The sequence below is a fragment of the Leopardus geoffroyi genome, chromosome B4 (assembly GCF_018350155.1).
Source record: "Leopardus geoffroyi isolate Oge1 chromosome B4, O.geoffroyi_Oge1_pat1.0, whole genome shotgun sequence".
NCBI lineage: Eukaryota > Metazoa > Chordata > Mammalia > Carnivora > Felidae > Leopardus > Leopardus geoffroyi.
In genome coordinates, this window is record NC_059341.1 from 51,822,090 (window position 1) to 51,848,729 (window position 26,640).

The following is a 26,640-nucleotide window of genomic DNA, read 5'->3' on the forward strand; positions in this document are numbered from 1 at the left end:
TGGGCCAATGGGCTGAATATCTCACCTGCTAATGTTCTGAACAATAGGTGTTTTAAACAAGATCTTTTTCTTATCTAGCAAAATAAAAAGCATCCCTCTGGGAAGTGGCTGTGCCTCCCTATGGGGAAGAGTGTACCCCACTCTTAAATCTAGAAACTGTATAAGAGAGCATCTTGATGATGATGTACTGGGACAGTTCTTACTACTTATGGCTTCAGTATTTGAATTCCCAGTGGCATTATTATTTTAAATATTTGGTTTTGAGGGTAAGTCATAGTAGTAAAATATGGTAAATGGGTTATTCTTTATTTTTTTTTTTAATTTTTTTTTTCAACTTTTATTTATTTTTTTGGGACAGAGAGAGACAGAGCATGAACGGGGGGAGGGGCAGAGAGAGAGGGAGACACAGAATCGGAAACAGGCTCCAGGCTCTGAGCCATCAGCCCAGAGCCCGACGCGGGGCTCGAACTCACGGACCGCGAGATCGTGACCTGGCTGAAGTCGGACGCTTAACCGACTGCGCCACCCAGGCGCCCCTTATTCTTTATTTTTCTAGCCAGCAAGAGATAATGCATTAGTAAACACCTCAAACCATCATTTGTGATTTTAGTTATAAGTTCAGATTTAATTTCAACAAATACCTATCAGGGTCGCCTAATCAGTCGAAAATTGTGCTAGGTACTTTCGCCTCACTCCATGCAACAATGCAGTAGGATAAGTATTAATATGCCTGTTTTTTGAAGAAGAGTTCATAAGAAACTGTATTATTCTCCATATATCATTTAGTAAATCAAAATCCTGCTGATGGTGAGAAGCCCAGCCTATGAAATAGCACAGGAACCCCATCTCTGACCAAGAGACAACCTTCAAAGTACATTTAGCACAGATTCAGAAACATTGTGGGTTAATTCAGAGATGCAAGCCTAGAAGCCCACGTAGTAGATCTCTTTTACAGGTATGGAGATTGAATTCCATTTGACTGCAAATCAATTTCATATACACTCATAAAAATGTCTGTGTAATTACAGGGTACCAAATCCAATGCACAGCATCTAAGAACTAGCTCGAGAAGGCAGGGGCTAATTACTGTCTAGGATATAAAAGGGCACAAAGCACCTGGGAATCTAATTCCTTTTCACTACCACTTGCAGTAGTGGGTGTCAAGAAGTTAAAACACTCTTAGATTTCACATTTCTTTTTACTGATAAATATTTGCCAACATGTCTTATATAATCAGACATATTTTAAGAGCTTGTAAGTTCTACCAATTTAAAATGATACAAGCAGGTGGCAAGAGAAGCTTCAGCAATAGAGGAACAGGAAAATCTGGCTGACAAGAATGCCACACTGTTTCAAAGCTCTGAAGGTTTGGTTCTCCTTTTTCCACCATTCTATTTTGCGCGTTACAGGTGAACTTGCTCAGTATTTCTGTTTTTGCAAATAATTATTTTGCTTCATGTTAAAAAAAAAGATATAGACATTCATTTTGGCTGTTTTATTACGATGTATAGCTAATGATATGTCAGGTGCTATTAATTGCTATCTGACGTACCAAACGTAAATAAACAGTGAGGCAGGCTCAAGACTCTCGCCCATTTTGGAAAACAGAGGAACACGACGGTAACCTGCAAAAGGAATCAGAGCTAATTAGAACAATAAAGATAAATTAGCAGTGTTCCTGATAGAGCTGCTGAGAAAGAACATTTACTAAGCATAGGTAAAAACTATGACAGCATAGTTATATTCATCTTGCGTGTTAATTCCCCACAAACTATAAAATATTTGAAGCTTCTATTTTGACTTCTTACTGCCTGACGCTGAACACACAGCTCACACTTCTTCTCTCTCAAAGTGCAGTGTGCTAAATTAGCCACCACCCTTCTGCTTCAGACTCTGTTTCCAAGGTACAGCTCAGATGGTGTTAGAGAAGTAAACACAAACACGTTGGGACGAGGTAATTGGGGGCAGAGTATAAATCACCCCAGCAAGCTGACTACAACATAAAGGCAGCCCTGAAAAGAGTCAAGAAGGGATTGTCTTGGGTTCCCAGTCTCTCCTTGGGTAGAATGAGTCACTGCTTGTCCCTTCTCTTTGATTCCCATCCTTTATTTCTTTGTGGTAGTCATGACTACTCTTAATTGAAACAAAAGAGCGATGATCCATGTAAAGAAATGCTCATACATACCAAGTTGGTCTAATTTGTCTTCCCAGCAATCCCAAACCACAACCCCACCTTCCGTGTGAAAACACATTTCTATAATTCCACTGAGAGAAAATGTGTGTCAATTCATAAAATTTCCTTTACATCTGACTCTCATGAATAGAGCTATTTGGTATATCAATGTGTGTCTTTGGTAAATTTAAATTATAACTGGTATCACAATCCTGTTACTTTTAGGAATATTACCTTTGTTCATGCTTAAAACTGGTAAAGTATATTGGCCAAGAAATTCATTTCCAGTTATTAAACCTTGACTTTCAACAACAAAACGCATCAATGCCAATTCTGGCACTTGAATAATAAATGTGAACGTTTCATTCCATCTTGGACTAAAAGCTGAAAGATAAAGGAAGATATAATCAAAGAATCATAGACGTGTTCTTTAGGGAATAATACATAATAGCTGTTCTCTGAAATTTTTCTTTTCAACACTTAGTAATGTTAATAGCTTATGTTTTAGAGCACTTGAATTTTTCACTCATCCAATGAGAAAGGAATAATAATGACAGTAGCAATAATTATTGGGTCTTTAGTATTGCTGGGCAATATAAGAACTTTAAGTAGATAATGTCATTTAATTCTTACCACAAACCCATCAGGGTTATTACAACCCATATTTACGGATGAGAAAACTGAGCCAGAAATATGTTACACAACTTCCTCAGGGTTTCACATACATAGTCATTAAGGGGCAGGACAGGAATTCAAACAAATGGAGTCTGATTTCAGAGCAGAAATGTTTCATTAGGCAACATGAATGCTATGTTTGGGCATTTTGGTAACAAATACATTAAATAACATAATTTTTCTATAGCAGTTCCTATTATGGGAAGAACCCCATAGACAGTTGTTGGCCTAAGAGCTAAGTGCTCCAAAGCCAGCCTTTGATCCTTCTTTTGACTAAGTGCTCACTTTAAAGTCCCAAGTTGATGAGTAAGTTAGATCTCTAGCAAAATAAATCATCCCAAACAACAGTTTCTTGCCAAATAAGAAATCCATCACAATATGACCCAAATCATCCAATTCTTAAGTGTAATTTAATGGAATCAAATTCACATCCGGGGGCCCTGGGTGGCTCAGTCAGTTAAGCGTCCGACTTCAGCCCAGGTCATGATCCCATGCTTTGTGGGCTCAAGCCCTGCATCAGGCTCTGTGCTGACAGCTTGGAGCTCAGAGCCTGGAGCCTGCTTCAGATTCTGTGTCTCCCTCTGTCTCTGCCCCTCCCCTGTTTGCACTCTGTCTCTCTGTCTCCCAAAAATAAATAAAAATTTAAAAAGAAATTAACATCCAGATAAAATATAAAATCTACTTAATAAAGACTCAAAGGTTCAGGGTGAAATAATATGTATTGTTTTCATGTACAAAGGTAATGTTATGCCTGCTATGTCAATAGGTTTTGCTCTTTAGGTCACCCTTCCAGAAGCATTAAAGAATTTGTGACTAATTTGTCACAAATTGTAAAGAATTTGTTTTCTGTGGTACATCTGTGGTCAACAAGCACACATTTACCTGAGAGTGATCCAGAATACTGTCTATGCCCATGAAAATATTAAACCAATTGACTCACGCGGGTATAATGAATGTATTACCTTGCCTTAAGAAAGGAAATAATTCTGGGACACCTGGGTGGCTCGGTCAGTTAAGTGTTCAACTCTTGATTTCGGCTCAGGTCATGATCTCATGGTTCATGAGTTCGAGTCCCACATCAGGTTCTCCACTATCAGCACAGAGTCTGCTTCAGATCCTCTGTCCCCCATTCTCTCTGCCCCTCCCCCACTCATGCTCTCTAACTCAAAATAAATAAGTTAATTTAAAAAAAAGAAAAGAGAAAACTCCATAGAGTACAGGAGCAGGTCTAAGAGTCAGTTCTTTATAGACACTGAAAAATGTCTGCACAAAATTTTTATACGGACTTATCTTCCTTCTCCAACCCTAATTCACTATAAACAGTCTCACTTTCTCTGTCTCACATATGTCATATGTATTCTATGAGGTCTTTTTATTTGTGAAAGAGAAAGAAAGAAAGAAAGAAAGAAAGAAAGAAAGAAAGAAAGAAAGAAAGAAAGAAAGAAAGAAAGAAAGAAAGAAAGAAAGAAAGAAAGAAAGAAAGAAAAGGAAGGAGGAAAGAAGGGAAGTAAATCAGGATACCAAATTTGATAGTCACAGTTTTCTCTGGCATGACCAAAACTGAAGAATTGCTTCCACACCTTACCCAAATATGATCTTTTTCCTTCCACTCTCATGTCTCTTATTACACCACAATTACTCTAGCAGCTAAGCCATCTTAGTATCCCCCTTTGTCCAGCTTTCTAGACTTTTACTCCCGCTAGTCTTCCTCACATAAGTCCTCCATTGCTTTTCTGATGCCTGTGCCTTCTTTGGCCTGAATTCCCCATCCTCTAGCCATGAAGTCATATCCTGACTCTATTTTGTATTCCTCATTTCCCCCACATACACGTCTTCCTACCTAATCTGTAGAAATAATCTCCTTAAACTCAACTATATTAGTGTTATATCCCATTTAATTCTATTCATTTTCTACATACAACACAGAAAAGAAAGTACCTAACACCTCATCATGGCTCTCATGATTTTCCATGACCATTCCCAAGCTAACTTTTACATTTTATCTCACACTAATCCCTCTTCAGTACCCTGTACTTCACCCATTTTACTTTCACCTAGCGTGTTTGAAGTTAGTCTTCTCCAGGTTTTAGCGTGCATATTATTCCTTTTGCCTGCAATGCTTTCATCCACAATCTCTGGGGAAAAAATCCTATTCATTCTCCAAAACCATCTCCAAATGTGCCCCTTCCACTACAATTCTCTGTACTTTCCTTAATACACTAATGACCTGGGGCACCTGGGGGCTCAGTCGGTCAAGCGTTTGACTCAGGTCGTAATGTCACAGTTCGTGAGTTCGAACTCTGTGTCTGGCTGACAGTGTAGATCCTGCTTGGAATTCATTCTCTCTCTCTCTCTCTCTCTCTCTCTCTCTGCTCTCTCTCTCGCTCCCTCTTCCCCTCCCCTGCACGCTCTCGTTCTATCTCAAATAAAGAAATAAACTTAAAAAAAAAAACACTAATGACTCTATCGTGATAGTTTTATTGTATCTCATGTCCCATACTGAACCGAAAACTATCTAAAATAGAGTTAGTTGGGACATACATAAATAATAATACCTTTAATAAGTGGAGATCTTAAGTTTTTTGATACTTAGCATCAGACTTCTAATAAAACAGGCTCAGTAATGTTAGATACACCAAATTTAATTTCACAGGAATATTTCCATAAAACCCAGGACGTAATCTAAATTCTAATGGGAGCTAGAAACACATTATAAGGGGTGTGCTGTATAAATAAATGTTCTGTGTATCTTGCCATGAAGATTCAAGTATGGGGATGAAGAGAACAAGAGATAGGTTACTATAAGCTTCCTGACATAAGCAGCTACCATTTCTTGACAAATCCATTGTAATGTGCCTTCAGCTCTGAGGAACGACAAATAAGGCAGCAGGTCATCACCAATATCCCTTCCCATCGACGACCTATGATGAAGTAACCAAAACTCCCCACATCTTTTTTCCATGCCCTTTGCATAAGGGGCCACACTGGAAGAGTATTTGGGGTGTCAGTGTAGGGGGCAGATGGTGGATATTACTGGAGATTATCCACCCAAGAAAAAAAGAAGTGTTAAAACTGCACCTGTTTTTCTGTCAGTGCCATTTAATCTGGTACGTACTTTCAGACTCTGAAATGAAGCCCACTATACTTTGGGAATACCCACTCAAAGAAAATTACAGACTCAAGAATCAGTTCCAAGGTCTCCTCCAAGGTGATCCTGACTAAAGGTCAATCCCAGGAATCTACACTGTAATGTCCTTAATGGTTTCAAACTCAACCAAGAAGTGACAACATCAGTACTGTATTACATAAAATATCACAGGATTGCAGAACTGAAAATCTTACCCAAGTCACTTCCATTTCTACATTTCCCTTCTGGCAAAAATGACTGAATTATGAATCCAAATATTGTATGAGTGGGTTTCTATGGCATCTTTAGCCAGAGCCAGAAGTCACAGACCTTTTATCTAAAATAATTCAAACAGCGAAGTAAAAATGAGTAACGTGCTGTATCAACAATCGTACATTCTTTATTTTACACAAAGGCTAGAAGCTAAGCAGCTTTGCAGCCATCAAAATGCCTCTTGAGGGGCGCCTGGGTGGCGCAGTCGGTTAAGCGTCCGACTTCAGCCAGGTCACCATCTCGCGGTCCGTGAGTTCGAGCCCCGCGTCGAGCTCTGGGCTGATGGCTCAGAGCCTGGAGCCTGTTTCCGATTCTGTGTCTCCCTCTCTCTCTGCCCCTCCCCCGTTCGTGCTCTGTCTCTCTCTGTCCCAAAAATAAATAAACGTTGAAAAAAAAAATTAAAAAAAAATAAAAAAATAAATAAAAATAAAAAAATAAAAAAAACAAAATGCCTCTTGAATTCAGCAATATGGTACATAAAAAGGAGGTCAAAGTGTAAAAAAGCAGTAATTTCGGGTGCCTGGGTGGCTCAGTCGGTTAAGCATCCGACTCTTGATTTCAGCTGAGGTCATGATCTCATTTCTTTGTGGGTTCAAGCCCCACATCGGGCTCTGCACTGATAGCATGGAGTTTGCCTGGGATTCTCCCTCTCTCTCTTTGTTCCTACCCTGCTCACACTCTCTCTCAAAATAAATAAACTTAAAAAAAAAAAAGCAGCAATTTTCAGACCAGATAAATTTTTGTATCTGTAATCTGAAAACATATCTGAACAATACATTGAATCATTATCAGATTGTTTTTGCTGTATATAACACTTTGGTCACCTTAAACCTAATGCAAAGCCCTTGCCTTATGAATAATAAATATGTATCAAAACTCTATCAATAGACATATTATAAGCTTTCCAGCAAGAAATCTAGTAGAAGTTCAATAAAATATGTTAGGAGCTCACCATTTCTTTTAATGACACGAGTCTGCTGTTTCGTTTGATCATTTGGAACACCAAAAAGTTCTAGAATCACTAATGCATCAGCTTTGTTAGATGATGAATGGTTACTGGGAGGTAACTGGATACCACTGATGAGCTGCACAAAAGTATTTGAACACAGAAATTTAGCAGGATATCAAACTGTACAGTCATGTAATTTGAAAATAAAACAAGTATTTCAGAAAAGATTATAGACTTTCAGTTCCCACAAAAAAATTAAGAGTGGAATATAGTGTATATTTTAAACTTTAGCCCTTTTATCCTCAAGAGTCAATAGGTAAATACTAGGAATATGTCTACATTATTCTAATTTCACTATATAATTATAGAATTCACACTGAGTTTTATAGTTCAACGTATATTTTTATTTTTAAAGTATCTGTTTTGGGGGTGCCTGGGTGGCTCAGTCGGTTAAGCGTCTGACTCTTGATTTTGGCTCAGGTCATAATCTCATGGTCATGAGTTTGAGCCCTATATCGGGCTCCCTGCTGTCAGCACAGAGTCTGCTTCAGATCCTCTGTCCCCTTTCTCTCTCCCCCTCTCCTGCTTGAGCTCTTTCTCTCTCTCAAAAAATCAAAGATGTTAAAAAATAAAATAAAATAAAATAAATCAAATAAAGTATTTGTTATGGCTGTTAAAAGCCATTGCTTAAAAGTATTGTTATAATCACAGTCTACTGTAAATCAGGCTGAATTACTCTGATAACATGAACTATTTTGAAATTCATATTGTCTGTCTACAGCCAAAAATTAGAAACAATATTAATACTACTTCTGAAATGTAAGAAAAAACACTGCATAATTTCCTATGATAGCATTCTTGATAGTATAATTTATATGTTTGAATAATTTATCACAAAATCTTATATTATCTCTTGTTGTCAATATTATCATAACTAACCTGAGTCTGACAAAATCAATGATTTCATATGTATATTAAGAACTGGGTATCAGAACACTTAAACTAATCATAGTTTTATTTAACCTTTTATTAGTCAAACTAACTGTTGAAGCTAAGTTTTGTCTTACTTTAAGGAGCAAAGTCCAAACAAAAGACAATTATTCAAGTGTATTCATTTGTAAAATGTACTAACCTAAAAATTGAGGCATAATTTTAATTTCTGAAGATTATAATAAACAGGAACAAATAAATAAGTTTCAATAAGAATGAAAGAAGGAAGGAAAGAAGGAAGAGAAAAAAAAGAAACAGAAAAAGTGCCAATGTGTAATTTTTCCTTTCCTACATCCACACATTTAAACATTAGCCGGAAACCAGGGTGACTGTGCAAATGTTTAACAACTAGTATGGAACGGGCATTGATCGACCAGCATAAATTAGACACCAGGTTAGCTAGACAGAACATTGGCCATAAACAACTAGTACACTGACACGAGAGCCTACCAGCTGAATATCCCCTCTGCAGGTAATAGACCCTTGCCGATATGGAAAAGTTCGGCTTTTAAGTGCACATCACACCAAAAAAAAAAATCATCTCACTAAAAATAATAATAATAATTGAATATGAGAAATGACAGAGAATTTAGAAACTATTATTCAAATAATTTTTACACTCTGATTCACAGAAGCCCTTTCAGGGGCCACCACAGAAGACAAATGTCAAACAGAAGACCTTTAGTAGTCAACAAGAGCACCTCTGCTTTCATCTATTGGCCTTATGCATCAGACTTTGAACTTGGAAAATGGTTGCACTGTTTTTATAAATTCGAAAAGGGTTGACCTAATCTGAAACTCTTAATTTGAGAGATGACAAAGATTAAACCAGAAATGTTGAAATGTCTTTATTGGGGACATAAAGCAAATGGCAAAACTATGCCTTTTGAACCCTGAGTCATGCCTTCCCCAATTTGCACAAGTTGTAATCACAAAGCTCCCTACGATGATCAAAGCAAGCAAGAAAGACCCACGTGACTATGGCAGCAGTTTCCTGGGAAAATCATTAATCGTGCCTGTTTTACATCATGCCACTTATGTCGCTACATGAGACCCTTCAGAAGCAAACAGGTGGCATTTGTAAACATCCATGCATACTAGCCATCTTCCATCTTCTCTTTCTCAATCAAAGAGCACATATGCTCTCTTTACTATTCTTAACTTGAAAAAGAAGTCATTCATTCAATTAACTTGCATATATTGAACATATACTTTGTGTCAGGCACTAGGGATAAGACTTGCACGAAACAGTCCTTATCCTTACAGGGCCTTGAGACAAGTGGGGGAGAAAGACAAGTACAAGTAAATAAACAATTACAGGAGTACCTTGTTTTATTGAGCTTCATTTTATTCCATTTTGCAGATATTGCATTTTTTACAAATTGAAGGCTTGTGGCAATTCTGCATCGAGCAAGTCTATTGGCACCAGTTTTCCAACAGCATTTGCTCACTTCATGCTTCTGTGTCACATTTAGGTAATTCTCACTTTTAAACCTTTTTATTATTATTATATTATTATAGTGATCTGTGTTCGGTGATCTTTGATATTACTATGGTAATTATTTGGGGGTGCCACAAACCATGCCCATGTAAATCAGCAAACTAATAAATGTGTGTGTGTTCCAACTGCAGATGTGGTGGAGACAGCAAGAGAATTACAATCAGCAGTGGAGCCTGAAGATGTGATTGAATTACTCCAATCTCATGATAAAACTTGAACAGATAAGTCTCATCCTGGGGAAGATGCTGTGATGATTGTTGAAATGACAACAAAGGATTTAGAATATTACATCAACTTAGCTGATGGAACAGTACCACACTACCCAAATCTCCAGCAACTGCCACCCTGATCAGTCAACAGCCATCAACATTGAGGCAAGACCCTCCACCAGCAAAAAGATTATGACTTGCTGAAAGCTCAGATGATGGTTAACATTTGTTAGCAACAAAGTATTTTTAATTAAGGTACGTACATTTTATTAGACAGAATACTACTGCACACTTAATAGACTATAGTATAGCAGAAACATAACTTTCATATGTTCTGGGAGACCAAAAGATTCATTTGACTTGCTTTATTGTGATATTCACTTTATTGTGGTTGTCTAGAATGAAACCTGCAATATCTCTGACATATGCCTGTATAATACAATGGCTAGTATACGCATGTATAGAGTGTTATGGAAAAACAAAACTACAAAAAGAAGCGTAACTAATTTAATGGAGAAAAAAACTTCCAAAAATAAGTGACCCTGTAAATCTTGAAAAATAAGTGTGAAGGCAACAGGCAGGTGAAAGCTGGAAGAATAATCCAGCCAAAGGAAAAAGCATAAGCAATGCATGCAGGTAGCATGTGGACAGAAAAGGCTTCCATATGGTTACCGAAAAAGCTACAAGACTAGAAGTGGTGAGAAGTGGGGCTGGAGAATTAGGCTAAGCCCCAACTAAGAAAGCAAGCAGGAAGCATAAAGAAATATTAAGTAGGCATGATGAGATTAGTATGGAGCACAATCTCTCTGGGCCACTTGTGGAAGATGGGTCAGGAGGACTGAGACAGGCTAAGTGAAAACCCCTTAGAAGGTCAAAGGAATAAATGTGATGACAGGTAACAAATTCTTTAAAAAAAAAAAAAAAAGTAGCATATGGCATCAGATCAAGAGATTGGATAAGGAAGATATTTCGAAGTAGGATCAGTGAAATTTAGAGATGGATTGAACACAGTAATTGATAAAGATGTGGAAAGAGAGGAATGGTTCCCAATTTTGTAGGCTGAGTTAATTGACACAATGAATTTGACTAAGTTCATTGACCTTTAAAGAAAATAAGATTGGACCAGGCAGGGGTGTTCAGCCTTTAATATTTTTAAGTTTGACAGAACAGGGATTAAACAGGTAAGGATGCTAAGTAGGGTATTTAAAATATTCCTTTACATTCCAGAAATGAAGTCAGATTAAAGATTTGGGCATTGTTGGCAGTTGAAACCACGAATGTATATAAAAGGACACAAGGAGAATAGTTTGAGATGAGGATTAAGAAAAAGCCTTAGCAATATAAATATTTCAGAGCTGGGTAGAGGAAGAGGAGCCCACAAATGTGAACAAGAATCATTTGAGACGGAGACAGGTAGGAAGAGATAGGAAAGCCCCAGCACGGTAAGCAGATTTGTGAGGAATAGATCACAAAGCAGCTGATTCATCCCTTTCTCTCACTGGAACAGCAATGACAATTACTAGACTAGGTGTTTAGAACAATGCAGACTTTCGCATTTTTTCATTCATGCAAAAAGGCAACAGGGAGACCTTGGTTCAGATGTAGAAAGAGATTGAAATACCACCCACCTATTGAGGCTGAAGAGATCAACAGAAATTTAAAAGGCATTAAAGGAAATCAACGGAAGTTAAAATATTAATGTATACTTTCCAGCTAACACCATAACGAAAAAGTAAAAGAAAAATTTACTAATCTTTTAAATTGTTGTATTAAAAAATACAAAAAGAATGCCAAAGTTATATTTGCAAAGGCAGTTTAATGGACAATATTTTGCTGGATCCTAGAAAGAGTGCCAACTAATTGATTTGGGGGTGCATCGGTGCTGAAGGCAGTTTCTACCTAGCTACCGTATGCCCTTACTTTAGAGTCTCAGAATCCCTAACAACCAAGAAAAAAGTCAACTACATACTTTGGCACTATACTACTATATAGTCTCTATATAGCTACTGTATATATATATATTTCCTGCCACTATCTGCTGCAGTGGCCAGGATCATTTCTGTCTCATTCAATTTTGCTATACTCTCTTTCCACCTCCATGTCTGGAAAACGGCAACATCTCTTAAGTTTCCATTCTCAGCTGGGACAAAAAGGCTAGGGCCTGAAGTGGATGAAAATAGTCCCCCAAGCCCCGTGACATCAGGACCGTAGAGGAAGGAGCCAAGGGAGGAAGACTTATGGGGGCATGCCTTCTGGGTGATAGCATTTCCTGCACTCTGACAGCCAGGGAACCAGAGAAGGCAAGCTCTCATCAGCCAGCACAGCCAACACACTCCCGAGTGAGAACAGGAGACACAAAAAACCTGATGGGGTGGGGGGCGGCGCTAGGTGGCTCAGTTGATTAAGGGTCCTACTCTTGATTTCAGCTCAGGTCATGATCTCATGGTTCATGAGATGGATCCCTGCATTGGGCTCTGTGCTGATGGCACCAAGCTTGGTTGGGATTCTCTCTCTGCTCCTCCCCCACTGAGCACACATGTGTGCGCACTCTCTCTCAAAGTAAATAAAATAAACTTAAAAAAAAAAGAACCTGAGATGATTCATATGGTTCTAGGAGCAACTAGTTAATTAAAGACAGGAACTAAAGAGCCCTACCCACCCAATTTGTTGCAAACCACAGGTGCAGATACAATCTAAAATAGAATTGCTTATAACTAAATGGACAGAAAAAGCTAGGGGCTTTTCAGATGATTCAGTGACATTTAAAAAAGGAAATAAATATAGCACTTTGGTTATAGAAGAATAAGAAAGTTTTCAAAAAAGTCTATACTAATGGAAACAATAAATTTTAGACAACTACTTTTACTCCCAATAAAACGACACAGACCATATAATAAAACAAAAGATGAAATAACAAGACAGGAGTCAGGGGGAAAGGGTGCTGGCTAGGATACAGACAGAAATAAAAAGGAAGCAGTGTGAGGTAAATAAAAAGTAGAGGGGAAGAAACCGATGATGCAGAAGAAAAATTCACATCTACATTAGAATCAGTAAAGAATAAAATCAGATATGGAGGAAAATCAAAGGCAGAAAAAAAAAGTGATTGAGTTGACAGGAATTAGTACACATGCAGGCAGATACTCATGAACAGTGTATGGATACTTTTGGTTTCTAAGTACTAACCAAACACTATTCAGAGACAAGGGGCAAAACTTCTGAGCTGTGGAAGTCTAAATCTGGAGATTAATGAAAAGCAAGGTGCTCCTAAAATCTTTTAGTAAAATTCTGTGAAGTTAAGGAGGAAGAGAGTAGCGTATCCACAGGGTAACTAGTGGGCTGAACTCAGACTTCTCTATCACATTATTAAATGCCTAAAGACGATGGAATAAAAAAACTTTGGCGAGGAGAAGATTTCAGCATCAATATTTCTATTCACAAGCAGGGTAATCATTCATGCCAGAAGTCAACAGAAAGATTTTCAGATACAGAATGGTGCTGAAATACCACTCCTTTTTAATATCTAAAAAGATCAACTGAAATTTAAAGGACATTAAAGGAAATTAGTAGAACTCAAAATATTAATGCATACTCTCCAGCTTATACAATAACCATAACAAGTAAAAGCTATTAATCTTACCCTTATTGTAAGTGTAACTGGATCACTCTGGTTTGGTGGTTTATTCGGATTAAACTGTGTTTTAATATCTCTTAGGAACTGTGGTTTCAAAATATATCCAGAACCACCATTATCCAAAAATTTCCCATTTTGAAGATCCATAGGCAGACCAGGTGTCTGGAAATTTAAGGCCACTGTGAGCAAAAAGTATTTTGATATTGTCAGGAATTAGAGGGTACAATTAAATAAACACAGTTAAAAGATATACTGAAACCTAATCATGGATTTTATATCTCTAAACATTTTAAGAGCAAGCATCATTAGCCAGAATAATTCCTGATTTTTAAGCATTTCTTCCTGCCATGTGTATATTAATTTACGAAGGTGAGTTTCAAAGTTTAATTTTTAAATTATAACTTTGATTTAAAAATCAAGCTGGCATACAATATAAATTATAGAATAGCAATGTACAGATCAGATGACATTCAGGAAATACAAGAATAGAGAAAATCGGCACACTAGGTGCCAGAAGAAAAGACACCAAATATATTATAAACTTTCAGGTCCAAAGGGATACTGTTATCACTTAAAGAGAAAGGGAAAAACAGGCAGAGCAATAATTGCTGTTAAAATATAAAAATACATCCGGGCACCTAGGTGGCTCAGACGGTTATGCGTCTGACTTCGGATCAGGTCATGATCTCACAGTTTGTGGGTTTGAGCCCCACATTGGGCTCTGTGCTGATAGCTCAGAGCCTGGAGCCCGCTTCGGATTCTGTCTCCCTCTCTCTCTGCCCTTCCCCAGCTCTCACTGTCTCTCTCTCTCTTTCAGAAATAAATAAACAATAAAAAATTTTTAATAAAAAAATAAAAATAAAAATAAAAATAAAAATACATCCATATAGGCTGGTAATACCATCCTCTCTCTCCCCAACATCCCCTCACCCACCAATCCTAACCCCACTCTTCCCCTCTCTCCACAAACCTATGAGCCTTGCTGCAATCCAGGAGCAGAGGGCTTTACACCTGGTACCTTCTGACTGGTTAGTGCCTGTGTGATAACAGCTAATCAATTTGGAATAAGGAAAGTCTGGTAAAGACAAATAACACAGCTATGCAATCTCATTCACTTTTCAGTACTGTGAATGTAGAACTGGTGTAAAGCATAAAAGGTAGAAGTCACTTGATTTAAAGAAGCCCTTAGCAAATCTTTCAAGCAAAGAACTTGATATTCACTGTCCTCTGACATCCATTTTTATTTCTTTTTTCTGTTCCTACCTCTCCCATGCTAACTCTTCATGAATTTAACTTCCATGTGCCTAATTCTCACTTAGATTTACCCTCTCTGACCCATTTAGGAATAACTTCAGTTCTTGAAACCAATGATTCATCATTATTACCTGACCCCAAAACACCCAGGGTCAAAAAATCTACTCGGGAAGTTCTTTTCATAAGTCGTTCATTAATTCATAAAATGAATTTATTATCTTCTTTTTGCCAAAACTCAGTGTAACATACCCATTTGACAACCTATATTCCAAAATTCTTGAGGATTAAAATTAGAGGAGTCTGTTCTTGTTGCTTTGGGATAAATTCTGGTAATGAACCTCCTGGTGTGAAGAACAAACTCGTGGGCTAAAAAAATATAAGAACATCATGAGAGATTTCAGATAAACTAAATAAACTGCTATGCCTCTCTATGTTATAGAATCCTAGAATTGTTTCAGTACTTCTGATATGTATTGTTTAGGCAAAAATATTTGCAATTCATGGAAATCAAAATAAATCCAGGTCTTTGACATTGCAATTCACTCTTATTGAGAAACTAATAATTTTTATTCGACAATTTTATGTAGACTAAGCATTCACTTGAGAAAAAAATTATTAAATAATGTATTTAATATTTTCACATCCAAATTAATTTCTTTGATGTAAGAATATATAAAAATCCCAAATAAAATGCATCCATTTCTTAAAACAAACTTGTATCTTTCTTCATTTTGTCTTTTTTTTACATTGGTTTTCACATTAGGGCAAAATCACATGTAAGTCACATAAAGAGATATAATGCCATCCAAATTAACCCAGCTGAATAGTCAACAGATTCTCAGCATTGAAAGGGACCTTAAAGTTATTCAATTCAGCTGCCAACCCTAACCACCACAGCATCTTCCCTCAAATTCCTTCAATGTCTGTTTGCATGTCTCCACTGAAAGAGAACCTGCTACCTCCCAATACAGCAGTCCTCCCTTATTTGTGGTTTTGCTTTCCATAGTCTCAGTTACCCACAGTCAACCAAGGTCCGAGGCAGATCATCCTACTTCTGACAAATCACTAGTCACTAGTACCCTAACACTGCATCACAACACCTGCATCATCCACCTCATCTCATCTCATCTCATCTCATCACGTGGGCATATTACTATCTCACATCATCACAAGAAGGGTGAGTACAGTACAATAAGGTATTTTGAGAGAGACCCCATTCACATAACTTTTATTATAGTATGTTATAGTTATTCTATTTCATTGTTAGTTATTGTTGTTAATCTCTGTGCCTCCTTAAAAACTCAACTTTACCATAGAAATATATGTACAGGACAAAACATAGCATATATAGGGTTGAGTACTCCACAGCATCAGGTATCCAGTGTGCATCTTGGAATGTATCTCCCATGGATGAGGGAGACTACCGTAGTTCTGATTATTTCAAATGTTTTCCTTACTGAGATAAGGTCTATACTTAGAGTTCACGCACACGTATGCACAAACACCCACACACACCACACACACAGTCCATTTGTTTCTCTCTATTTATGTTTCTACTTACATATTTTTATAAGCTTATATATATGTACATATTCTATTTAAATCACTTGAGATTCAAAACTAATTTATGCCCTTTACAATTGGACATCTTTGAATTTTTTAACACAGTTTCGTGTTTCTTCAAGGCTTTTATTCTTTCATTAAGCAGATCCTGTTCCCACAACCAGTCCTGCTAATATGGTGACCAGGATTAGGAGAAATGCTTATTGCCTATGGCCCACTACCTTTAATAGTCAAACTAGAATAGAATCGTTGTCAAGTTAAAAATTATAATTACTGAAGTTAATAATAATTAACTTCATCAGCTCTCAATTTTAGAAGTTACACACTCCTTGAGAGAAAGTTTATTTTGAAGCTACTCATGTATAAATACATCATGTATGTCCAACTATCATGATCCCTTATCCAGCCCTAAACAAGATGTTTATCTTTTGGTAAAATCTATACTCTTCTGGATCTTAATTTTGCCTATCTACAAAGTGATAAAGATGAATGATCACTAAAGACCCTTAACATAATATCATCTTGTTACGTCTGAAATTGAGTTTTAAAAATTAAACATACTATGTTATTATACATGCAATTTATGTTCATTTTAAATAAATGAGAAAATCAAATAAGAAAAAATAAAAAATAAAACTATATATAATCTCATCACTCAATTAAAAACCAGGTAACTTCTTAGTATATATCTTTTCAGTCTATTGTCATATGTATATTCTTATTTTTTATTTAATTATATTATTTGTTCCCTTTTATAAACTTCCATTTTTTACTTAAAAATAGTATGAAAAATAAATAATTCCATTTCAGTAATATTCACCTACTACATTATTTTTGAATGATTAAAATGTCTCCACTCATATGAAAAGTTGTTTCTGATTTTTCTGCATTATAAATTTAGTGACATTTAAGTTTTTAATAATGATGGACATTCTTGGATAATACCTTCGCCCCAGAATTAATTATTTATTACTGGATTTTGGTGGAAGAAAACGCTCTATACTCTTTCCGAAGAGACGGTGATGCTAAACTTTATGACTCGACTCAGAACTTCCCAGTCCTTATCAAAGTTTGAGCAGGTGGCTAACACAATGAGAGTGAGAGAATTAGAACTACTTTTGCTGTGCGCTGAGGTCTTGTCCCCTTGAACAACAAAAACCATCCAATAGTTTGAAAGAATAGAGGCTAGCAAAGTAGGTCATTCAAATTTAAACCCTGTTAACAATACTCACAGAAAGAAATATATTTTATATGACACCCAACACACAATATACACACATAATTGTTTCATTATGTTTCCCACTTACTTATATTGCATCTCTTCTATTCTATTCAAGTCTATTCTATTCTATTAACTGTGGTTCAGCCCTACTGAATTTATTTCAGACACAATCTACAGTTAAAAAACAAGCAAACAAAAGGACCTAAAATACCTAGAGACAGTTTGAAGAGATGAGCTGAAGTATACCTCAAAACACTTTGGGCACTGGTGGCCAGCCCAAAGAGGTTAACCAAGAAATATACCAGAATCTGTATTTCCAAATAGCCAACAGCTTTTTTGAGTCAGTTGCAGGTGCTGATATTCCTGTCATGGTGTTTCTACACAAGATGGTAGATTGTATTTTTTAAGAAGGATTTGGAGAGTCGCCTGACTGCTGAGTTAATTGCTTATCCCTTTTTACTTTTTTTTTTTAACTTTTACTTTTGAGAAAGTGTGAGGGGGAGAGGGACAAAGAGAGAGGGACAGAGGATCCGAAGCAGGCTCCAAACCAACAGCAGAGAGCCTGATGCTGTGCGTGAACCATGGTTTCACGACCTGAGCTGAAGTCAGATGCTTCACCTACTGAGCCACCCAGGTGCCCTGTCCATCCCTTTTTTAGCTGAGGTTATTCCCCAACCATACAAGTCTAACAAAAGGGTAAGGTCTGCTTCCCAGCCTCTTTCCAAGACCTTGCATCTTGGCTCTAGCAAACAGAATCCTCCAACTCAGGTTACGAGTCAGAAGACAGTAAAAAGAAGCCATGCAGACCAGCGGCACCACTGCAGACGTGCCAGGACAGTACGCACTCTGGATAGCCGTCTGGTAGCCTGCCCTGGATGCACGTCCTCGCTCTCCTTCACCTGGGACATACGGGTTCTAGGTTTATGTCATTGTCTATCTTAGGTGCCTGCTGAGTCTACACAGTTCACTCTTGCTCCGTGCTGTCTACCATGAGCCTTCCTCATGTCCCTACAGGAAGTCTCACCTTTGCACTGCTATCAAAGACATCCTTCAAAAACACATAGGGGATGGCATGACTCCTGCTTGCCTTTGATTCTAAGACAAAGTTCACTTCCTTGTAATTTGGTTCTGCCTACCTCTTCAACCTTGTCACTCACGGCTTTCCTCCACTAACTGCTCACCAGAGCTCTCCCTACAAAAATGTCCATGCTGGACATTGCCAAACAAAATTTCATGACTTAAAAAAATTAATTAAACAAATTCTGTGAAATAAAACTTCATGTGACCTGAGGCAGATAGCCTCTTTTTAAATTGCATTAAATATGTTGAAAGCTTATGAGAATACCATTTTTATAAATGTCGTTGACCAATCTTGACATTTTAGCAGTGAATAAAAGTTGTTTAAACACTTCATCTGTTTGAATCATAAGAATTTACCTCTCAGCTTTAAAAGTTTTCGGGCTTCTGTCTCCCCAATAGAATTACTTTCATTAAATTGCTGATACAGTCTTGAATGCTGAAAGCTTCTGAACTTCTCAGCTTTGGTATAAATGACAAGATCAGATAGGGCCAGAGCCACCTTTACCTTTGTGGTATAAAAATAAAATGCAGCAATTTCATATTTTTGTATGAATCATTTGAAAAATGCCTTTTCCAATAAAGAAAATATGCTTTCAGATCAATTATATCAGTCTTTTCATAATAATATCTCCCCAAAAACCATTTGGATTGCATCAATGTGATTATTTTTCATGATGATAGTATTTAATGTTAACATGAGACAGCCTATAATCTAAAATCTCAACTAATGTAGTAAATATTGAAGATAACAATGATCACTATTTCTTTTTTCCCAAAGATCTGTTTATGAATTTGACAACTTTAAGGTATTTATTCATGAGTAAGTGTATTTCCAATGTGATCTAACACTTGGGAATAACTTCTGTTGTATAATATACAGCTGCTCTTTGACAGCCCAGCATCTATCTCCTCTACACATCTGTTAGCCCCTTCCCAAGTTTTGTTTTGGGAAAACATTCCTTGCTCAAGCTCAATCCACGTGCTTAAGTATTGACAATATGGCTCGGACCTGGCTAATCACAGCTTTGCATTCCCCCGCAATAGCACCTGACTCAGGGATGTGCACATCGTTGGATCATAGCCAATGCACAAAAAAAATGTGCTTGGTCATCTGAGAGATGAATAGGTCTTCCATTGGATTTGAGCCTGAAAGCATATAAAGCTAGAGCTTTGTAAAGTCTTGCACCAATGTGGAGAAAGTAGGTCCAAAGTTGGAAAAAAGTCCATTCTGTGGACTTAAGTTGAGACACTATACCATGTCATTCCTAAAATTCAAAGACTTTTCCCTGCACTTTTCTTGATGTGGGCCAGTTAATTAATTCACGTTTTACTTAAACCAGCTGAGTTAGTTTTAGGTCACTTGCAACTCAAAATAACTTCTTTTGTCATGTTAATTTGCATACTTATAAGACTGTATATTATTACAGTGGTCTTCTTGACTCTGACAGTATAGTCTCCTTAAGGGCAGAAATATTGAGTTGTTTGCATTTTGTACAGTGCACAATGCCTACCACCTAAAAATGCATAATATTTGGCCATAGAACAAATTAATAACAGCTAATTCAGGAAAAGAGATAACTTTAAAATTTTCTTTTCCTATAATTTTTTTTCCAAACAAGTTTTAAATGATAGACTAGAACTTTTATAAGGAAGAAAAAGATTTTTCCCCTCTAAAAAATTTTTTTAATTCTCCACCAATAAGAAAATAAGACAACTTTTCCATCACTTGTAAGATTTTCACAAAGTGTCATCTTACCTTCCTTTTCTTGAAAAGTGGTAATCCAGCTGCGCTTATTATCTCATCTTCCTTTCCTGGATTGTCTTCTGATCCAATCAATGTTTCTGATCCTTTGATTTCATCTTGATATATCTCTTCAAATTCCTCTACCTGACCATGCTTATTAGAACCTTTCCTTTCATGGGTTTCCCTTAAGGTTCCTATTTTCTTGTTCCTAACTAATACTTTGAATTTTAATACCTACAGAAATGATTTGAAAGAGAGATACAATTACACATTTACAGGGAAGTTTGTATTTTAACAGTCATTGAAAAGTCACCATGTTTTCAATTAGCCCACAGTAATAACATACATAAGAACTCCATCTTTATCCATACCCCTATAGAAATACCCTGATAAAAACCAGTGATATTATAGTATTGACCCAAATTCACCCCAAAATAAGCCTGCTATGATTTGGGACTTACTGTAGCTCCCTTTCTTTTATATATTCCACAAATTGCTACTCTTTTTAAAAACTGACACACATGAAAATTGTATGTTTCTACACATATCACATATATTTATATGTAATTTATATATATTATATTTATGTCTAATATTTTATATGTTATGTTTATATATATGTTAAAATACTTGCAATGCTACAAAATTAGAATGTTACAACTTCTGGTAGTAAATGCTTCCGATCATTACTGTTATCCAATATTAAAAAGTATTAAATGAGATCAGGTATTCAGAAATGTCTATTGTGATGTTTGACACCTAAAATAGACTAAATTTAAGGTAAATATTTGTAAATCTTCTTCATATTTCAACTGTATTTCCCCACATGCATCATCAACTTAATATTTCCATCAAAACTAGGAGCATAGCAAAATTCCCCATCAGGGTCCCTCATTCTAAATCCTAAGACTTCCAATTCTTTTCTTTCCCTTAGTTATTCCTACCCTTTTCAGCCATTAATTAACTCATCAACACACTTATCAAATGTCTGCTATGTTTTATATATAATGCTGCGGGAATCCGGGGTATGAAGTAAAGTTCTTTTCTTCAAGGAGCTTTAATTTGTCTCTTCCCTTTGTTATCCTCAGGTACCCACTCAAATTATTTCCATCATCTTGGGCCTTCTCTCTATTACAATGGTCCTTACATTACTCTCTAATGTGGAGTTTACCAAAGTGCACTATGCAATCGCATGCATCAAAAGCACCACCCTGGAGTGCTTGTTAAGGGAACAGATTCCTGGGATCTACTGCAAAATTAGAGAATGAGAATATTGCGTTGTGGGAATAGAATTATGCCTTTTTAACAAGTCTCCAGGCAATTCTTTTGTACACCAATGACTGAGTGAGGTATGAGAAAATTACCATTATCTCTAATTCCTCATTTACCCTTTGAAAAGCATCTCTTTACTTTAGCATAGGAGCAAAAATATTAACAAAAACTACATAAGTGGATGCTAAGAAGTTGATTTATAAATAATAGGATAAGGGATTCCATTTCTAAAAATCTAAAAATTGTTACAGTTTCCTGAATTAGACCATTAGATTAAACCTTAGATTACATCTTTATTAGATTAAATCTTTGATAATATATTTCCACACTTGGCACAAGGTCTTTAATATCTCTTTCTTGTCACAATTGAACACATGTAGTCTGTGAACATTCTATGGAGTGAAAGAGTCAGTGTTTCCATCTGTTCAATTGTTTCTGTCCGTCTCATTCCTATCATGAGTCCTATACTTCTAATCACCAGTGTTACAACACTTTCATCTTTAAATTTTCTACTCATATAAATAAAATAAGGAAAAATATTTTTAAAAATTCAAATATGACACAAATACTGTTCTACATCTAAAATGATGACACGTCAAAACTAAATTATTGTTAGGCAATACTATCATGTAAAAGAAAAAATGTTTATCACCCGATGACATTTGAGGTGAGGAGAGTAGGCTGGCAGAGAAAACTAAAAAGAACTGGTCAGAGAAAAATGAGGAAAACCTAAAATACATGGCATTATGGAAGAAAGTGTTTCAAGGAAAGGAAGAAGGCTTCCCATGATTGAATGTCACAAAGGAAACAAGGCAGATGGTGACTGCAAGAGCTCTGTTAGAATTTACCAGTAGGAAAGTCTCTGAGGACAATGAGATACTTACTGAGGTGCAGGTGGAAGAGGAAGCTGGGTTGTGAGGAGATGAGAAAGTGGAAATTTGGGTTGAGACAAATAATAATGAGATAGCTGAAGAGAGATCAAAACCATGAGGCTAGAATGGGGTTGTTTTTTTAAACCAAGGACTTGAGTATGCTTAACTGAAAATGGAAAGGGGACCATAAGAGACAGGGAAACTGAAAAAAGCAGATTAAAAAACAAAACAAAATGAAACAAAACAAATGGACCTCCCATCCAGATGCTAAGGAATTAGACACAAGCTCTATTTACAATCCAAATTTTTGCCCCATTCTGAGCCTTTGCCTATAAAACCTACCAAATCCCTGTGGCCCAATATTAACTGACTTGAAACTTTGGACTCATGGGGCTAGGTAGGACACACAATAAAAATGTGAGTTTTTATGTTTATCTCCATATATTCTTTTTCTCAAAATATATCTACCTAAATGCTCACGGGAACATTTCCCAGGCAAAACATTGCAAAGACACACCCCTATAATGGCTCAAGGCTAAGAATTTTCAGTGATCTCTAACCCAGTTTTATGGATCAACAATCATAGTGACATGCTTTTTCTTTTTTGATTAACCTGAGCTTCTCAGACAAAATGTTACCTCTGGTGAAGGTAGTTTGTCTGGAAAATCATCAAGCATATCAGAAAGCAAGGCATCTCCAAAAACAGACTGCAAAGTGTCTGCCATCACTTCTTGTTGGGAAGGGGAGCAGTGATTTTCTAAAGAGAGCACCACTGGGTAGTCAGATGTCTAAAAAATTAACCATTACTACGGTTACTGATCAGAACTCCTCAATGATTGTAATGCAATTAACAGAAGCAATTAATCTATCTTAAAACTTACATTCAACGTTCTGTACCTTTGCAAAATAAGTATTCTTTAAACTGAAAGTACTTTTGAGTTTGACATAACAGGGAACATTAAATCTGTATAAAAAGGAAGATTGTTACTGCTTATAGTAGAAATATAGGCAACAACGGAAGCATCCAACAGTTGGTACTTGTTTAAATAAATTATGCCACATCTCCTTAAAGGAATGATACAAACCTGGTAAGAAGGAGGTAGTGCTATATATACTGCTATAGGAAGTTATCTATAATATAGTCTTACGAGGAAAAATACAAGTTGCTGAAGAGTAAAATTCTACACGTTAATATTTGAAGCATATATATGTTTGCTTATCATATATATATTTATTTCGATATTTTTTAATTCTAATTTTTTAATGTTTTTATTTCTTTTTGAAGGAGAGAGAGAGACAGAGCATGAGCAGGGGAGGAGCAGAGAAAGAGGGAGACACAGAATTCGAAGCAGGCTCCAGGCTCTAAGCTGTCAGCACAGAGCCTGATGCGGGGCTCGTACCCACAAACTGGGAGATCATGACCTGAGCCAAAGCCAGACGCACAACTGACTGAGTCAGCCAGGCACCCCTCGATATTTTTAAATGTGAAGGGAAAAGTTTAACACCAGTAAGTAGAGGAAAGTTAATTTTCTACTTTTTTAGTTTTAAATTCTACAATCAAAACTCATTGCTTTATAATTAGAAACAAAAATAAGGATATAATAATAAAGAGAATCTATTAAGTAAAGATTACTTTACAAAGAGATTTTCAGCCTATATAATTACTAGGGCACAAATTTACCAATTTGTAAACAAGCCAAGGACTTGCAAGGTCCTTGCATTATCACAGAGTTTTGAATAGGACATTATGCTTGTTTAATGTCTGAGTATATTAGTAGCTTGTGGCTACTATAGCAGTTTACCAAAAAGTTGGTTGCCTGAAACAATGGAAATTTAGTCTTTCACAATTCTTGGGGCCACAATTTTAAAATCTGTTTCACCAGCTAAAATCAAGGCAGGAGAAGGCTCTAAGGGAGATCTATTCCTTGCCTTTTACAGCTTCTGGCGGTTGGTGGTTCTATTCCTTGACTGTGGCCATATCACTCCCATCTCTGCCCCTCGTCTTCATATCATCTCCTCCTCTGTATGGCATTAGAGCCTACCCAGCTCAACCAGGATAATCTCCTCATCTCTAGGTCCTTGATTTCATCAAATTTGCAAAGACTCTTTTTCCAAATAAAATAACATTTACAGGATCCAGGAATTAGAACTTTTGTGGGCACTTATTCAGCCTACTATCATAACCTCATACCTATTCCCATATACACTGACTCTATCTAACATCAAGAGAACAGTGTAAAAATTTTTCCCAAATATAAAAAGTGAGTTTAAAACTAGGCAAAGTGATATCCTAGCAGAGAGGTTTTTCAATTAGCCCTGACTGCACTAACTGGGGAGAGTTGATCTTTTTTTTTGGGGGGGGGGGTCTTCTGTGGTCCTTGGCTCCACCTTCAGGGGAAGCCCTCTTGTTTTTTATCCTTGGCCACATTTTTTCTTCTTCTTCTTTTTTTATTTTTTTTGAGTTTATTTATTTATTTTGAGAAAGCAGAGGAGGGGAGAGAGAGAGAGAGAGAGAGAGAGAGAGTATCTCAAGCAGGCTCCACGGTGTCAGCATAGAGCCTGATGCAGAGCTTGAACTCACAAACCATGAGTCATGACCTGAGCTGAAACCAAGAGTCAGACGTTAACCAATTGAGCCACCCAGGTGCCCCATATCCTTGGCCACATCTAAAGTAGGTGTTGAGGAATTTGCTTTCCTTAATGTCAGGCAACTTTTGCAGCTCACTTCTTGACCAAGAGTTGTTTTAAGGCTCACCTAAGAGTCAGAGTAGTGTTTTATTTTGTTCTGTTGTATTGTGTTGTGTTTTTGGCAATGTAATTCCCTTAAAAATTTAGACTTCTTATATGCTTGCTTCTAGTAAGTTACAGGTGCCAGCAACTGTACCCAAAGTTCTTACCTCATCATAATTATCAAATCTATTTTATCTTACTGCTCTCTCTTCCCCAAATTAATGGTGACTATCTCAAGTAGAAAATTGAAGCTTCATTCTAACCTTTGCTGCAAAAATGAGTCACCCTGTTCAACTGAGAAGTCTCACTGAGTGTGACTCAAAGCTTTTTTTTTTCATTCCATCTTTTTCTCTTCGAGTCTTAAAAACCGTAGGGGTTTCCATCCTTGTGATGCCTTTGAATTTTAAGATTGCCTCTATTTCCTCAGTTACCCACCCTGAATGAAGTGAGAGGGTCTGCTATGCAAATATTTGGGAAGAGTATTTCAGATAAAGGGAATAGGAGTTGCAAGGGCCATGAGATGTGTCTGGAGAAGAGTAAGGAAGCTAGCATGTCCATGCGCATAAGGGAGAGACGAGTAGAAGTTGGGAGGTAAGAGAAAACAGGTTAAACATGGCTTTTAGTTTGTATTTTGAGTGGGACTGAAGGTTTTGAGAAGCGGAATGACATTATTTGACTTACCAAAAAGTCACTCTGACTGAAACATTAAGATGCAACTGCAGGGGGACAGGGAAAAAAGCAGGAACATTGGATCAGAAGCCCCCGCAATAATCCAAGTGAGAGGCAATGTCAGTTATTCAGCACAGTGACAGTGAGAATGGGGAGGAGGGGTTAAACTCGGTGTATATTTTGAAAATAGACCCAAGAGGATTTGCTAAAGAACTTATTTAAGTATTGGAGAGAAATGAGGGGAGGAGGATTAAAGTTGACAACAACAATTTAGGCTTAAACTCAGGAGTTAGCAGTAACTGAGATGGGGAAGACCATGGGAGGAAGAGGAAGATCTGGGGTCAGTTCTAAAAATGCTCTGTTAAATATGCAAGTGGAGATGTCAAACATGTACATGTCTATATTGTATGGAGTTCAAGGGAGAAATTGGGGTAGAGGTATAAATTTAGAAGTCATCAGAGAATTTAGAAATCATAAGAGAATCAATGCCATATATCAATGTTTTATACTAAAAATAGAAATGTTCCATATTTTACACGAACTTTGCACATTTTTAGTATCTTGCACTCTCAAATAATAAGGCAGTTGATTTAAATTTGTGATTTTTTAAGTTATGTTTATATTTATAGATAATGTATTGACCTACTGAGGAGAACTTTAGGTTTATCAAATTCTAAGTTTTAATTTCTTAGATATGTACTGTTTA

At 36.7% G+C, this 26,640-nt stretch overlaps 1 protein-coding gene across 7 annotated transcripts in view; it reads right to left on the reverse strand.

Moving 5' to 3' along the window:
• Positions 1 to 1,480: 1,480 nt before the first annotated feature.
• PLCZ1 (phospholipase C zeta 1) overlaps positions 1,481 to 26,640 on the reverse strand; it is a 45,757-nt gene continuing 20,597 nt past the window's right edge. For all 7 annotated transcript variants that reach the window (XM_045464039.1, XM_045464045.1, XM_045464040.1 and 4 more), the window contains 8 exons: positions 23,174 to 23,323; positions 20,404 to 20,625; positions 19,005 to 19,152; positions 15,032 to 15,148; positions 13,535 to 13,707; positions 7,201 to 7,333; positions 2,408 to 2,557; positions 1,481 to 1,625 (listed from right to left, as the gene is read on the reverse strand). In XM_045464039.1, the coding sequence (XP_045319995.1) occupies positions 1,540 to 1,625; positions 2,408 to 2,557; positions 7,201 to 7,333; positions 13,535 to 13,707; positions 15,032 to 15,148; positions 19,005 to 19,152; positions 20,404 to 20,625; positions 23,174 to 23,323 (1,179 nt within the window). In that variant the 3' untranslated portion in view covers positions 1,481 to 1,539. The remainder of the gene's footprint in view (positions 1,626 to 2,407; positions 2,558 to 7,200; positions 7,334 to 13,534; positions 13,708 to 15,031; positions 15,149 to 19,004; positions 19,153 to 20,403; positions 20,626 to 23,173; positions 23,324 to 26,640) is intronic.